Source organism: Ceratotherium simum, chromosome 17, assembly GCF_057802395.1.
Source record: "Ceratotherium simum simum isolate JZ-2026a chromosome 17, ASM5780239v1, whole genome shotgun sequence".
NCBI lineage: Eukaryota > Metazoa > Chordata > Mammalia > Perissodactyla > Rhinocerotidae > Ceratotherium > Ceratotherium simum.
In genome coordinates, this window is record NC_141916.1 from 40,476,311 (window position 1) to 40,492,783 (window position 16,473).

Consider the following 16,473-nt stretch of genomic DNA (forward strand, 5'->3'; position numbering starts at 1 on the left):
AGTCTAATCTCAGGATTAACAGGTACAATCAGGTGGCAATTAGGTGATTGTTAATGTTCTTTGAGGTTGTGCATAAAAGAAAAATAGATACATGGATGCAGGGAATAAAAAACAGTCTTGGTCTATTTTCTGGCTCAAACAAAATTTGTTTTTATTGATCCAGCCTTTCTTAGCCTCTTAGTTTGATATACTTCCTAACAACAACAACACTGTATTATTAGACTACTTTTATATTTATTATTTGCCTATGATGTACTAGCCACTCAGCTAAGCATTTGATATATTATCCATCACATTTACTCTTCACCACAACTTTAGGAGGTAGGCATATTAGTGTCTTCACTGTAGAGAGCAATTTGCTCATTGTCCTATTTAGTAAGTGGTAAAACCAGATTTGAATCCAGAGAGTCTGATATGAAGTCCCATGCTTTCAACAACTATGTTATACTGTCTCTCCTTCAAGGGATTTGGGAGATAGTATTCTGGATAAATAGATGTGCAACCTCACTAGCAATCAAATAAATGTGACTTAAAAACAACACTAGGAAGAAGTCCAACAAAGCAGTTAAGAGCTTGGATTACGGAGACCTAACTGCCTGGGTTTGGATCTCAGTTCCACCAATTAATAGCTGTGCAATTGCAGGTAATTCTCTGAACTTCTCTAAACCTGTCTCCTTACTTATAATATGGAGCTAATAATAGTGTTGTTGAAGTTATTAAGTTACATGAAAAGTTCTTGGCACAATATCTGGCACAAAAATATCATTCAATTAAGTTATTATTAGCATTTCTATCTGAGAGATTTACAAAGATGAAAATATTGGGAGGGGGAGTGGAACAGCTCTGTGTTAGGAAAGATAGAGAAAGCGGCTCTTTGGTGCCCTGTTGGTTGGATGATAAATTGGTAAATAACTCTAGAGAAAAGCAATCTGGCATTCAACAATAAACAACTTCTCTGCTAATTAGAATTTATTCCTCATATTGTCTACCTATCAATCACCGATGTCCATGTTATCTTGAGGTTTTGAGATAACTCATTTCTTTCAAATAACAGAAGGGCTAAATCTCGTAGAAACTCTGGCCAAAAGACAACATTCAAATATGAGCTCATCATCTGCGGTGGTGAACAATAATCACAAGTACCCACATCTCCTACTCACAACCCAATGTTACATTATTAAATAAAAACTTAAAACACTGACATTTAGTGATAATGAGATGCAAGCTAACATCCTTAGTTCTTTCCTTTCCTTTTCTTCTTTCCCTCTTTCTTTCCTTCTTTCCTTCTTTCTTCCATTCTTCCTTTCTTTCTTCCCTTTTTATATTTGTATACTCAGTCTCCTAAGCTTCATAGAATCTAAAATATCAAATATATAATGGTCTTTGGCTAGTTATGATGTTACTTTATTTTAGAAATGTTTTCATTACATATTGATAGATGATAAGAAAAGAAAATTTTGTTTCATCTCTTGATTTGACTATACATTCACATTAAAATGATCACATCAGAAATCAGCCCACCTTGAAGGCGGCGTGATCATGAAATTAGCAAACATGAAAACGTGATTTCATGATAACATGAAAAAAGAGGAGATGCTAATTTTTGCTTCTCCAGCTGAACTGAGGTTTGTGGGTGTGGCAAGTGGCAGAGATATTTGGCCTTGAAGAGCCAAACATCAGCTAGGAGGCACCTGACTGTTATTTTTCTTAAAGAGAGAGCAGACATTAGAAAATAATATAACAAATCTTGCTACTCACAACCCAAGTTAATAAATGCTAATATTTTCTCCCAGTTTTTCTGAGTTTTAAAATATGGAGATACATAAAAGTGATTCTCCCAGTGGCACTTCTATCTTCCATCCCAAGAACTAAGTGCTGCCATGGATTTGATGTACATCATTTAAGTCTCTATTTTTATACACACATATGCATAGTACTTGACTTTGAATTCCTTCTCAGAGACCCAAGACTAGCACAAAAAGAACACGGGGTCCTATATTCTCTCTTAATTCTATCCCCAAAAGCAGTTTATGGAAAAATGTCTTCTGAAAACCAGGCTCTGAACTGAAACCTTTAGAGAATGTGCTTAGAATTTCTTTTTATTTTGTAAAGTGCCAGTAGAATCTGGGACATAAAAAGTCAAAGCACAAAGGATACCTTTTGTTTTGTAGCTCCACACTCTACTGGATTCCATTGACTCCTTCCCACCCCCCAATCTAGCCTAAAAGAGCCTGAAAATTGAAATGGGATTATTCTAGGGGCATTGCTCCCTTTAACTGAGGATTGTTAAAAAATAGGAATATCCTCTCTTGATTGACTTCCATTGGGAGGCTTGTGTTCTCTTGAAACTTCCAGAAAGTTCCATGTTCTCTTGCGTCCACACCTTTCTGCACAAGATGTTTGCTTTGTCAGATACAACGTCCTCCTAAACTCCCACCCCAGTTCCCACACTTTCATCTTTTAACACCTCCTTATACTTTGCTTTTGATTTAGGTATCATCATCTTTTCCTAGAGAATTCTTTCTGACTCCAAGATTAGGTTTGTTCTCCCAGAGTACTCTGGGCTTCCCCTAACTAGAGCACTTATCACAGCCTCCACCAGCCATATGGTGTCTCCAGGGGACACATCTGGCACCAGGTTGCACAAGTTGGTCATTAGAGCCCCCTTTCCTCCTTCAGCCCAAGGCCCCTGTACAGAGTCCCATAGGCAGCAGCCTTGGTACTTATCACAATCACCTATTAGCTTGTCTGGTTCGCATCTCTCACCCTCCAATCTCACCTTCAAGGCAAGAACTGTGCTCACCATCAAATCCTTTGTTCCTTGCATAGACAGTTTCCCATAAAAATGTGTTACTGAATTAGTTTATTCATTTACAGTCATGTGTCACTTAACAATAGGGATATGTCCTGAGAAATGCATCATTAGGTGACTTCATTGTTGTGTGAGCATCATAGAGTGTACTTACACAAACCTAGATATGATATATATGGTACAAATTTTGTAAGACCACCATCATAAATGCAGACCGTCATTGACTGAAACATCATTACGTAGCACATGACTGTATAACATTTCTCCTGGATAGCTTACTCTCCTATTTTAAGATAACTAAATTATAACATGATACCAAAAAAGATCACTAGTACATTTCAAGTATATTGTTGGCTTAGTTCTCCCTAGGATTTATAAGCTGTCCATGCTGGGCCAAGTTGATGGTGAATTTCCTGAACATCAGAAGAGATGTGCTTCTTGCCTCCCAAAGCGTCCTTTCTTTCATCTTAGGTATTTTTAAGTCATTTAATGAGGTAGAAATGTCACATGGATTTCTCCATTACAGTCTTTTGTAACCATAAAATGTGTTGATATTAAAATGTTTACCATCTAAATATCCCAAAGGGAAATATTAGCTGTAACTTATGCTAGTACCTGCAATTTGTTTAAATTTATTTTATGTATTTTCTTTTGAATTTAGTATGCATATGTACCCAAATACCAGGAAAGCTAAGAGAAATTTAAGAGTAATTTATTATTATTATATATGATATTATTATTAACTATTATTATTATTTCAGCACACTTCTTCAAATGAAAGACCTATTCTTTGTTACTGTCCTAAACAAAGGTTATGAGCGATGTGTAAAATGTTTCAAGATGGTCAGCACAATTGTAATATAAACTGGAAAATTTGATTTGCATATAGATGCACGACAGCCTTAGTCATTAGGATGAAATAGTAATGAGTTATAATAATAATAGTAGTTTGGAATGTTTTTAGAACCTCTTTCTCAGTGAAATAAAAGTCCATGTTATATCACGGACCTTCACAATATTACTCTAATGTTGGCAGAAATAAGTATTAAGATCTGAATTTTACAGAAAGAGACATGCAAGGAAAAATTTACTCACTCATATAGCCAATTGGGTGCAAAGAAGTAAAATTAGCTATCCTTCTTGGGCATAATAAAAGTAAAATTGTTTTCCATCTCCTTACACATCTTTAATAGAGCTTTACTTAATTCTAGAACATACCATAATACAATTAATAAATTTGCTATGCTAGCTTAGCTGCAAAAAAATAATAATATTTTCTATTATAATTACCTTTCCCCAAATAACTCTCTTAGTTTTTCCTTATACACCTGTGTAACACTCCAAGAATTTAGAATGATAATCATTGTTGTCAATGATAGTCAATGTCGATGTATCTTGTCTACTATATTTCTTATTTAACTCATAAATTCCAAGAAATTAAGAAAATGACTAAATAATTGCAATCTGTGTATTAAGAAGGAAAAGAAAAGATCAGATCATTTGCGTATAACTTCATAGTGATAGGAGAAGCTTATACAGTAAATTCAGCTGTCTATCCAAACTTCTTTCTGTAGAAACTGCAATGGGAAATTTTTTTTTTAAATCCTATACATTTAAAAAGGCAAATTCATTTCACCACGTATTTCCTAGTCCTTGAATTTGAAATATTTTTGTTTTTCTTTAATTTTCCTTGCAAAGTTAAAGTAATTAACATGAGAAAATACTATTTCTAAACTTTAGAAAGAATGTGGCCAACATATAAAAACATGTACAGCAAAATAAATTGTCATTGTTACAGCTAGCCCTTGAATGCCTAGAGAAGTTTCTATTTATTCTTTCCTTCATGTCATATCAAACGCCTTCTCTGAAAGTAGAAAGAGATGTGCCTTCTTTGTGCCTCTCCATATTTTGTCACAGAAAGGGTCATTGTCACGTAGCCCAAAGCAAAAAATGAAGGAGAAAAGACAGTGGGAGAAGAAAAGAGAAAGAAGAAGAGAAGGAAGTGAGAAAATATTATTTATTGACTGACAGCTATGTGCACTTACGATGCATTTTATATGTCTTATTTAATCTTCATTTCAACCTAATGATGCATTTATTTTCATCACTCTACAGATAATCAACATAAGTGTTAGGGATGTTGAATAATTTACCCACTTCCCTTAACTCCACTACATCCCATACTTACTAATGTGAAACAAAGACAGATTCAGGAAAGGATTCTAGTTATAATGATGTGAATTTACTAGACACTATTCCTTATCTCTCATAAAAGTACTTGAATTATCTATAGACATAACAAGTCAGAAACTATGAGGGATTAGAGTTTTAGGCAACCTTTGATAGACGGCTAAAAATTCTGATGATGAGTTTGTTTGGATCTCAAAGTTCATTTGAGTAACAGAGAAAGGTCACGGATTTAAAAAAATCAAATTTGGGCCAGCCCAGTGGCGCAAGCAGTTAAGTGCACGCGCTCCGCTGCAGCGGCCTGGGTTTCGCAGGTTCCGATCCCGGGCGCACACAGACGCACCGCTTGGTAAGCCATCCTCTGGCGGTGTCCCATATAAAGTAGAGGAAGATGGGCACATATGTCAGCTCAGGGCCACTCTTCCTCAAGAAAAAAGGGGAGCATTGCCATCAGATGTTAGCTCAGGGCTAGTCCTCCTCATATAAAAAAAAAAAAAATCAATCAGCCACAGTCCAAAAGAAAATTATTAGTTATATTCTTCTTATCAGTTTTCCAAAAATAATTACAGAAAAACAAAATAATTTCTAGTGAGGAAATACAATTTAGAAACTCAGGGGAAATAATTTTATTCCTGGCTATATCATGTATATGTATAACACATACATTATGATATTGGGTAAGCCATTGAATCTCTCAGAATTTCATGTTCTTTCATTTGTGCTAATTATCCTTAGCAATAATTTTACAGGCAAAATGTATTTCATGTGTTAACTACTTAATAAGTGAATGATTACATATAATTTCATTTATGTTATAAGTACCTTCCCACAAATGATGCTCTTAATTTTACTTCATGAAATAAACTTTTCAATTTGAAGTAAAAAACACTTATCATTCTAGTAAGAGCAAAATCAAATGCCCCACAATCTCTAAGTGTTATATACAAGTTGAATAATGAGAAATAAACACATACTTAAAGGTATGTTCCTTCACTACAATTCATGGGTAAAGGATGGTCTTTTCATTTTGACAAATGAACCTTGACCTTTTTCTTCACATTATACAAGAAAATAATTTGAAATAGATTATAACCTAAATGTTAAAGTTAAAACAATTAAGCTACTAGGACAAATATTAGGAATACATTTTCATGACTTTGGGGTTTGACAAAGATTTCTTAAAACAGGTTCAAAATAGCAGTAGTGAAAAAGGAAAAAATTGAAAATTGGACTTAATTAAAAGTAGGAAAATCATTATTAGGAGAGTGAAAAGGCAACTTGAAGTCTGTGAGGAAATATTTGCAATATATATTCAATAAAGAACTTGTATCGAGAAAAATACACAATACTCCTACAAATCAATAAGAAAAAGACTAACCATCCAATAAAAATGGGCAAAAGTCTTGAATAGAGTTAATAAAAGAGAATGTTGAAATGACCAATAAGCCTGAGAAAAAGTGCTCAAGATCATTAGTCAGCAGGGTAAATGCAAATTAAACCACAATAAGATAACACTACACCTCATAAGAATGATTACAATGAAAAAGACTGACAATACAAAATATTATAAGGATGTAGAGCAACTGGAACACTGTTACACTTCTAATGGGAGTATAAATTTTCAGAACTCTTTTGTAAAATGTTTTGGCAATATCTACTGGATCTAGACGTACATACTCCCTATCATCCTACAATTCTATTCCAGGACACAGCCAAGAAAAACGAGTGAATCTGCCCACCTAAATACATGTAGAATGGTCATGCAGTGTTAATTCTAATAGCCAAAAGCAGAAAACAACCAAGATGTCCATCAACAATAAAATAAATAAATTGTGGTATATTCATGTAATAGGATATTACACAGCAATGAAAAAGAACAAACAACTGCTACACACAGCAACATGAATGAATCTCATAGATTTCACTTCAGTTGAAAAAAGCTAAACACAAAAAAGTATATAACTTATTCCACTTATATAAAGTTCAAAAACAGGCAAGACTGATCTATCATGGTAGAGTTCAGAATTGTTATTAGTTTGGGGATGAATATTGAATGGAAGAAGATTTGAGGGAGCCTTCTGGAATACTGAAATGTGCTATATATGCTCGGGATGATGGTTACTACACAGATAAATATGCATGTAAGCATTTATCCAGCTAAACTACATTTAAGGTCTGTAGACTTACTGTGCTTGTAAATTATATCTCAGTAAACACAAAGGAATTTTTAAAATAATAAAAAAGCATGTCTCAAATTTTCATTCCTCTTCTATTCTTCTTAAAGTCAATATAAAGTACTGATGGGCATGGATGGGTTGTTGGTGAAAACAAAACCTAGAATATCTCTTCAGGTCAACCATTAAATAACAAAATTTAATTAATTTGAACTAACTAATGTTGAAAGTAAAAGTTCAGTGGTAGAGCCTTAACACCTAAAATTTAGGGGATGAATAGTCTAAATAAAGAGTCCATTAGATTCGCATCTGCTAAATGTCCATTATCCAGGATTGTTACGGGAAAATTATATCTCCTAAAAAATGCTCATCTGTTTTTTGCCCTGAGGACTCTTTCAGAGATAGATACATAGAGCAATTCTTTAAATATTTTATGAAGAATGATTTTAAAACATTGGAGTCTCCTACCCTAAAAAAAATATCTAAAGGAATAAAATATAATTTATGCCTTGAAACAGTAGCATTAAATGACATCTTCATGGACTAGAGGAACTAATCCTGGTTTTAAAAGTATCCGATTACTTCCAGAGTGGTCTTCCTGTACTCGTAGATTCTGGTGCTTCTTCATTCATTTCTTCATGCTTCCCTTTGCCCTTGAATATCTTTCTCATTAGTGACTATACTGTTGTGCTAGAAACATGGCCCTTTTAAATAACCCAAGTGCCAGGAGTCAAAAGTCTTTTGAGTCTGAGCAAATATAAACTTCGTTTTGCAATGAAATACCTTTTAACCTGTCTGAACTCTCAGTTTTTATAATTCTAGAAACTGTTCAGGTAAAATGGCCACTGTTATAAGATTTTGACTACACTTGAAAAACAAATATCCGTATTAATAATCTCCTAATAAAATGCATGCTTGCTCTACAGAATATTCTCATGGTCACTCATCCACAATTGTGAATAACTTTTGCTACAAAGTTGTACCACAGACTATCTAAATATTTTACTCTACTAGATTTTTCACTCACTTTTTGACTTCATATCTAAAATGCCATAAATTACCTTCACTCCAAAGACTGGAACAATTTTTCTCTAAAATTACTAAGGGTTAAAAAGATGCAGCTAAGATAGTGCCTACTAGAAAGCATGAAGGACAGATAAGCATACCGATAACAAAGTTGGCCTTCGAAGATGACTGTCCATACTGTTGCTCAATGTACTTCGGTTTATATGTCACCATGCCAAATAAAGAGTTGAACTGAATGGTGCTTGCACACAAATATAAGAAGTACACTGGATTTCCAAAAAGATTCTTCAGTGATGGAAGAAAATCTATAAGACAAAAATAGCATGCAGTATTGAAAGACAGTGTCACACTTGGAAGAAGAGACAAGCTTGGCAGCAGGGTTTAGATGACTGAGTCCCATTGTCATAGGTATTAGGAGCATCTATAGTGTGGTACACACACACACTATGGATATTAAGCCATTGGCACATCAAGGCTGAGATCTGGCTAGGTTCAGATCCAGACACACGCAATCATTTCTACAGGCATAATATCTAGATGACAGAAGTATGTCAGACAAGAACAGATTCTTCTAACTGATGTGGGTAAATGACTAGAGGGATGAGAATATTCCCTCACTACTGAGATGGGAGTCATAGGCAGGACTTCAAGAACTTGTTTTATGGTCTCTCTTCTTCAAACTTGAGTCATGGTCACAGGGAAAGGAATACGAAAGTTATCTCCATTTAATGTATAAACTTTAGTATAAGAAATGAGCTTTGGAATTCTCGCTTCTTCCTATAATGCATCCAAACAGAAATGGGAAGATTTTCTATAAACGTAAATATTGCTTGCTAGGGAGGCAGGGAGAGGGACCGAGCTTTCTCGTGGCCACCCATCTTCACGTGGAGGGAACTCACTAGAACACATCTGGCTGTTTACCCCACAGCACACTCACTCCTTTGGTCATTGGTGGGAGATGTGCACAGGCACACATTTCTCAAATAAGCAGGTCTCATTTGCTAAAAGGCCACCAGCCCTGAAGATTCAGTCTTTTTTTCTGTCCACCCAGACTGATGGAAGCAGCAACCCCAGGTAGGGGCAGACACAAGGTCTAAACTGAGGGGATGAGAGTGTGGGGATGTCAGCAAGGAAAGTTATCAAGTCTTTGGGTCATGCTCTTTAATCAGTTTTCCAGTAATAAAGCTGACTTTCTGATCTCTACTTCTGCTTCCTGTATAGTTTCTCAATTTTTTCTGAATATGTGAGGGGAGAAGAGGGATATTATTTATAGGTCCCCTATAAAGTCTCAACAGGAAAACTGAAAGTGCTTCAAAATCAAGGAGAATCTAGCTCACCTCTTGCCATTTCCATTATTTTTGCTTTTTCTCCATGGGGTATTTGGTAGTCTGGGTGATCATCCATAATAAACTTGGATTTCTCAGAGGAGGAATTAGAATCCTTTCTACTTTGGGGCCTCGGTAGACTCTTTGGTAAACACCAGAAAGGCACAGCTGCAAGAAGGCTGATGAGTCCTGCTATTAGATAACCAAGCCACCAGGCACCAACCCACTGGGGGTCCTTTGGGGTAATGGTTATGTGATCTGAAAAAGAGAGAGGATGGCCAAATAGCATATACAGCAAAGCTAATGTGTTGAAATAAGCCTCTGTTTTAAAAAAATCCTAGCATTAACTCTATCACATCATAAAAATATCCAATAATTTATACATGATAACTTTTTAAAAATCTGAACATTATTATTACCCTGCTTTTTTTGAAGAAAGAAGGTGTTTCTGGAGCATGATGCTTTCTTCTTTTGTTCCTTAGATTGAAGTATAGAGTCTAAATACTGGGAGGGTTCTCACTCCACTCTGGGGTTCTGCAGAGGAACCTCTGAACCCGTGGCAGGAAGAAAGCATCATGTGAGGAGAATTATGAGGGCTCGAAACCTTCTGCCAGCTATCCCAAATCAGTACCACTTTCATCTGATTGACATATTGAACATCTGTTTAAGATTTTACTCAAAGAAAGAGTTATGCTTTACACCCTCTGGCCCAAATCTAGTCTGAATCACTCAGAAGGTTATTTATTAAATGATAGTTAATAATACTTCAGAACTATTCTGGGTCTAAAGCAAGATTTGTATAAGTAAATGAAATGTCAATATCTTATTCATCATAAAAACTTTATTTTTGACACCATTTCTTATTTAACTAAAAGGTAAATATTGACAAAGTTTTTTGAACCAAATCATGTGGGGTTTTTTTCTATATAAGAAACTATAAAACACATTACAATACTCTACTGCCACCACATTCTGTGAGAGCAACAAAATAAAGACATGTCCTTTGATAACTAGGCTCAATTGTCACTACGTTATACTCGGTAAAATGTTTATACTAGTTTATTACTGCATCTTCATTGCTTCCCCTTAACAATTTTTTTCTGTACCACTCATCACACCTACTAGATTTTCTTATCTAAATCAGTCTCCATGACTGGATTTTAAATTCCAAGAAGTCAAGGAACTCAACTATTCTGTTCACTGTGGGAAAACAATACCTGCGATAGAGTAGTTGTAAAATAAATTTTGGAGGTTAATGAATGATTAAATAAAATTTTTGGAATGTGTCTTGCAGTTTACTTCACTAAAAAAGAACAATTAGTGCAGGAGTTTTACATTCTATTTTAACACACAATGATTTCAAAATGAAATTCCAGAATTTTAAAAAATAAAACTTGTTTTCTTGTTTCTAACTGCTTTCTTTTAATTCTTTTTTAAAAAAACAGAAAAATGCTATCTACTTCTAGGGGGCACGTCTCACAAGGAAAGAAACAAATTAATAGCTATGGAAAGATGAGGTCCACCATTTATTCCCTACAGAAGTATTCTCTCAGAAAGAAAGCTAGTCTCACTATAATATGCCTCCACCTAAAAAAGATTTGTACAGTAAAAAGGGAATCTTGGTTGCCAGAAGACTTTCAATCCTTGGTCTTTCTAGCAAGTCTGCAAATACATTATCAATTGATGTGACTGTAATAATGTTGATACACCTGAAACCAACAAGTAGCCACAGTTTTTAGTCTTAATTCTGCCGAAATGTGTTTGAACTGGCAAACCAGAAGTGAAAAAGATACATTTGAATAACAAACCATGGGTCATCCAGTTCTAATCACTGCCTATTTTTCACATTCCATTTACTAATGTGCGTGATGATTATATCAATAATTAGTTTTCCGTGGATTATTTTCATTTTATGAATGATTACCATCCTGTCATTTTATAAAAAGGCAACTTGATATTTTCTACATCACCCTCATTAAAAAAATTATAGTAACTAAAATAAATGAATAAATAAAAATAAATTCCCTTACCTAGATTTACAAAGCCAATGTCAACATACAGTTTGGCACATAATGAGCCTAACAGGAAGCCAAAGATTGGTCCTATAACTGCAACCGTCTGCACACACCCTGCACCAAAAAAAAAAAAAAAAAAAAAAAATGGGTACCATTTCTTTGCTTTGTAAATTAATAAATTTTTAAACAAGAAATGTGAGTTCCAATAGTAGCTGAAAATAGTTCATCAACTCTTTACTTAAGTGTGCTTATTTTGTCAATTTTTCAACCTTGTTGAATCAGGAAAATAAGTCCTTCTCAGCTCTGGAACTTTTAAGGTATTAACTACCTCTTAGTAAAAAAATAACACCAAGACTCGGAAGAAGTTAATTCCCCCAAATGGAGCAAACTTCACTCCTGAGGATTAGATTCCCCCCACTGATAAAAATCAGAATTATACTATTTTGACAGTCTTTCAAAACTTTTTATGGTCGGTTAAGCATAAAACTCATTTTGACATTAAAATTGATTTCTTCCACCTTAGTGAAAAAGTGCGTGCGTTCAGTTTCTGTGGGACCATTTGGAGAGAAGTAACTATGCAGGTCCCCAGATGCAGCCAGCAAAGGAGCTAGACTTGAGAGAGGGGCGAGGTGCTCTCTGGAATGCTCCTGACCAGCCGGGGCAGCTCTAACGTCTAACAGGTAAGTGAGCGGATTGCGTAAATGACACTGCCTCTAGTAACCAGAGAGACAGCCCTTCTCTGCAAAATATCTCCCATCTGCCTTTCATTCCATCACAGAGATTAATACACACATATCCCTGGGATATTAATTTAAATTAACTGGAGGAGTAAACAGCAGATACCAGATCCTTTTCAGAATAGAAGAGAGGGAGAAGGGAGTACTCAGGCTCTGAGCTCCTGGACAGAAAGGAGACGCCTAGACATCTGCATGCATCTCCCCAGAGTAATTGCCTAGCACATGTGATGGAGCTTCTGTTCCAGTTCTGGTTCCTGATTTATGCTGCAGTTTTCCATTAGAGCAGGTGCCCTGTTTCTAATTTCAATTAATTAATTTTTTATGCTTGGCTGTAATCAGAGCCGTCTAGAGCTCTGCGTGCACAGCCAGGGTAGAACTACACACTGGACCTAGCTAAAGCCTCCCTCCATGAATTTAAATCTTGTCCTTCTGTCCCTGAAGCCTAGGCCTTCGAAAGTTCAGAACCCCAACAAATCAAGACTGATGTGTGAAACAGAGAAGAAACTTAGTTTCCAGGACATAAGAGGCGCGCAAAAAATGCTGCTTAAAGGTACCTGGCCTTGGAGTTCGCCTTTGATATATTTTGGTCTTTGTGATTTTAGCTGCTGGTCTAGCCACTGAGACCTGTTCCAAGCATAGGATAGCTCAGGCCTTGCTCTCCTCCTTATATTTTTCTTTATCCATTTGTACCTGCTATTGAGATCCCAGATTCCTTGTTGCCTATTCCTCACGGGAAAAAGATGCTTTAAATAATCAGGGCTTATAAAATGGAAAGCAGTTTCTTGGGCTCTGGAAACAAATTAAATATATATATATATAAATATATATAACACTTAAATGCTTCAGCAGTACAGTAGCCCGATAAAAAGAATCTATGAAATCTGAAGTCCATGAAGATACTTGCACAAGGTCATACATCATTGCAGCTGACCTCACAGTTATTTTCTTTTAATCACAGTTAGTTCTTTCCCTAATGTGATAGGTCCTTCTAACGAAGTTTCTTCATTATCCAAACCCTCAGTGTGGACTTCAGACATGTGTGAACTGAATAACGGAGTTGGATGTGAAGCATAAAACCGTCCACACCCTATTTAGTTTAGAATGGAGTTGAGAAAACCGGGTACCCTGCTTCCCAAGAAGATGAACGAAGTGGGCATTACCAATATAGAAAGCCGCATTGTCTTCACTGGCAAAATCATCAAGGTAGGCGATGCCTAGAGGCTGAATGGGAGTTTCTCCAATTCCACGAAGAAGGTTCCCCAGGAAAACATAAACCCACATGGAGGAGCTGGCATCAATTTCGCATTCTTGAAATGAAAGCAAACAAGAGGATTGAAATCGGATCACTAACTAAGTTAAATATTTATTCTGCTTTTCTACAAGTTGTCCTAAAATTGGATTAGAATGCAGAAGTGACATTTGCAATAGACATAACTTGATAGAAGTTTGAGCAAGATTGGAAAATATTTTATAACTTCAATAGTTGAGGCAGTGTAAATTCCCCAGAGACTTTGACCGAGGAACTCCATTGCTTCTCCTTCTTGTCCCCTTACTTCTTATTTCCTCTCTTCTTTTTATTTCATCCTTACACTGAGTTCTTTGCATTCCTACACTCCAATAACATTCAATATCCTGTCTGGGACAAAATACAAAATTTTGAACCAAGGCTTTTCTCGCCTTAATCTTTAAATTTTCTATTTTTCACCAAAAATTATGTATAATTTTGTTGCTGACCGAGTTTTATCTGAAATTCAAAATTTTATATGGATGACACTTTAATTTGGGGCATTGCCTACAATTACAATTGTTTGATAGTGAATAACCAGATTTAGGGCTCTTGTTTAGGAAACAAATTATTTAAAAATGTAAAACCCTATATGCTTTAGTAGTATAACTATTCCAACAAAAAGAACCTTTTAACGGTATTTCTGGAGTGAAATTCAAAGCTAACAATTTTAAAATGCTTTCATAAAAGTCATGTCTTAATATGATCACGTGTAGTGGGATAATTACTCCCATATTATAAATGAAATATACTTTGAGGAGTTTAGTCACTTGAATAAAAGTGATAATATTAGCAATTTCCAAGAATCACCACTTCTGAATACTCCTTTTCTGCCAGGCACTAAGCTAAGTGGATTGAAGGCATTTTAAAATTGAATTCTCCTAATAATCCTATGAATTAGGAGTTATTTTCACCTATTAGTAACCCTTAAAGTAATTTTTGAAGGTAAAGTATAGGTTATAAAGAACTAAGGTGGGTGCTTTCGTGTGAATTAATCAGACTGTGTAACAGAAAAGACTACTGTGCAATCATGTTGCTTCTAGTCCTGATTCTGCCTCTTCTGGAAATGTAGCCAAGTAACCATGGATTTTTCTCTTATCTTCTCTGAATTTCTAGTCCACTCCCCAAAATACAATGTGAATTCCTTTTCCAAAAAATTGATTCTACTGTCAGTTCTAGCCCTAACATTTATGTGATTCTAAGAAGCTTGTTGGTAGAGGAATCTTGTAGATTAAGTGTAGACACCTTAGATCTGTGCTTTCCAATACAGTGGCCACAAGCCACATGTGGCTATGGACATTTAAATTAATTAAAATTACATAAAATTAAAAATTCAGTTTCTCAGTCACACTAGCTATATTTCAAGTACTCAAAAGTCACGTGTGGATAATGGCTACTGTATTGGACAGCATAGATATAGAACATTTCCATCATCCTAAAGAATGTTGGACAGCTCTGCTCTAGAGTGTTATGGGGGGAAAGGAGGATGTGTGTGGAGCATCGTTTTTTTTTCTAAGGCAGATTCACCCTGAGCTAACATCTGTTGCCAATCTTCCTCCGTTTTATTTTGTATGTGGGTCACCGCCACTGCATGGCTGACAAGTGGTGTAGGTCCACGCCTGGGATCGGAACCCGTGAACCTGGTCTGCCCAAGCGGAGCACGTCAAACTTAACCAATACACCACAGGACTGGCCCCATGTATGGAGCGTTTTTGAGAAGAGTCCTATATTTACCCCATTATCACCTTTAGGATGAGCCTGTGTCCACTATGCCTAATGTCGACATATGTCTATAACTTGAAGGGAGTGGGACCTCATTTAAAAGAAAGAAAAGGATTGAGTTGTGAGTCTTATACTCTGTACCTGCCTAATAACTTGTCTCTTTACATTAAAAACATTTTCATTCCCTGTCTCTAAACCCAATGTGTCTCTTTTTAATATTAAAAGTTTAAATATTTCCTAATTAGTTTTACTGTCATTTATATCATGTCTTTTCCCAGACAGTCAAAATTAAAAACAAGATAAAATATCTTCAATGACTATGCATTGTGTACAGATGAAAGTTCAAACTCTTTAGCTCAGCTGCTTGCCTCTTTATATGGACCTGAATTAAATTTATTATCTGTTATATCCTTACATAAATAAGCCCCCTGTTCTCATCCACTGATTTATACATGTTCTCCTGAATGTATCCATTAGCTTCTTTCACTCTCCTCTTCTTCTAGAATGCTTACTTTCTTCTGTTCATGCAGCAGGACAGAGTAAACTTTTGACATGTTTATGTCCTCTGCCTTTCTTCCTTCATATTTCTATATTTCTTTTAATCCTCTGGCCCCTCCATTCATTCAAATAGCCAGACCTCTAGTGTTCATTGCCCAGGGGAAAGACATCTCAAAAGAAAGCATTAATGAGGACTAGGGAGTGAGATTGGGGTAGCGGGGAGGAAGTGTTGAGCATGTTGATGCTGAACAGCTGTGGAGAGAGATTTGAGCTCCTGCCTGTGCAGCATCCCAGAGACATAGCAAACACCTGTGGGTAGCTTTGTGGATTCCATGAGTGGGGATAATCCATGCCCCTGTGGCCATGTAGAGTCCAGGGAGGTAGCAAGACCCCAGAGATGAGATGGCTGCACAGTATAGCTAAGGATCCCTTCCTACGGATCCTCAAAGGGTTTCCAATGTCCAAAGTAATACAGAAGAGATGATTCCCATGTTCTTCAGGGTGGCTCACACATAGCATTGCTGTGCAATATGCATCAGCCATGTGGAACTCTAAACATTCTAACAAAATTCCCTGCATCCTCTCTTGTGTGGAAAGTAGAATTATTTCCGTGTTTCCAAGATTGTCACTTCTACATCGGAGAGAACTGCTGTGCTAAAAAGGACACAAACGTGGACATATGAAGATCTCAA

At 36.0% G+C, this 16,473-nt stretch overlaps 1 protein-coding gene across 2 annotated transcripts in view; it reads right to left on the minus strand.

The window, feature by feature from the left end:
• The window catches only part of SLCO1C1 (solute carrier organic anion transporter family member 1C1), a 510,734-nt gene that overhangs the window by 18,189 nt on the left and 476,072 nt on the right, over positions 1-16,473 (minus strand). For both annotated transcript variants that reach the window (XM_087442695.1, XM_004435431.3), the window contains 4 exons: positions 13,437-13,583; positions 11,555-11,653; positions 9,537-9,782; positions 8,340-8,504 (listed from right to left, as the gene is read on the minus strand). In XM_087442695.1, coding sequence (XP_087298821.1) covers positions 8,340-8,504; positions 9,537-9,782; positions 11,555-11,653; positions 13,437-13,583 — 657 coding nt within the window. The remainder of the gene's footprint in view (positions 1-8,339; positions 8,505-9,536; positions 9,783-11,554; positions 11,654-13,436; positions 13,584-16,473) is intronic.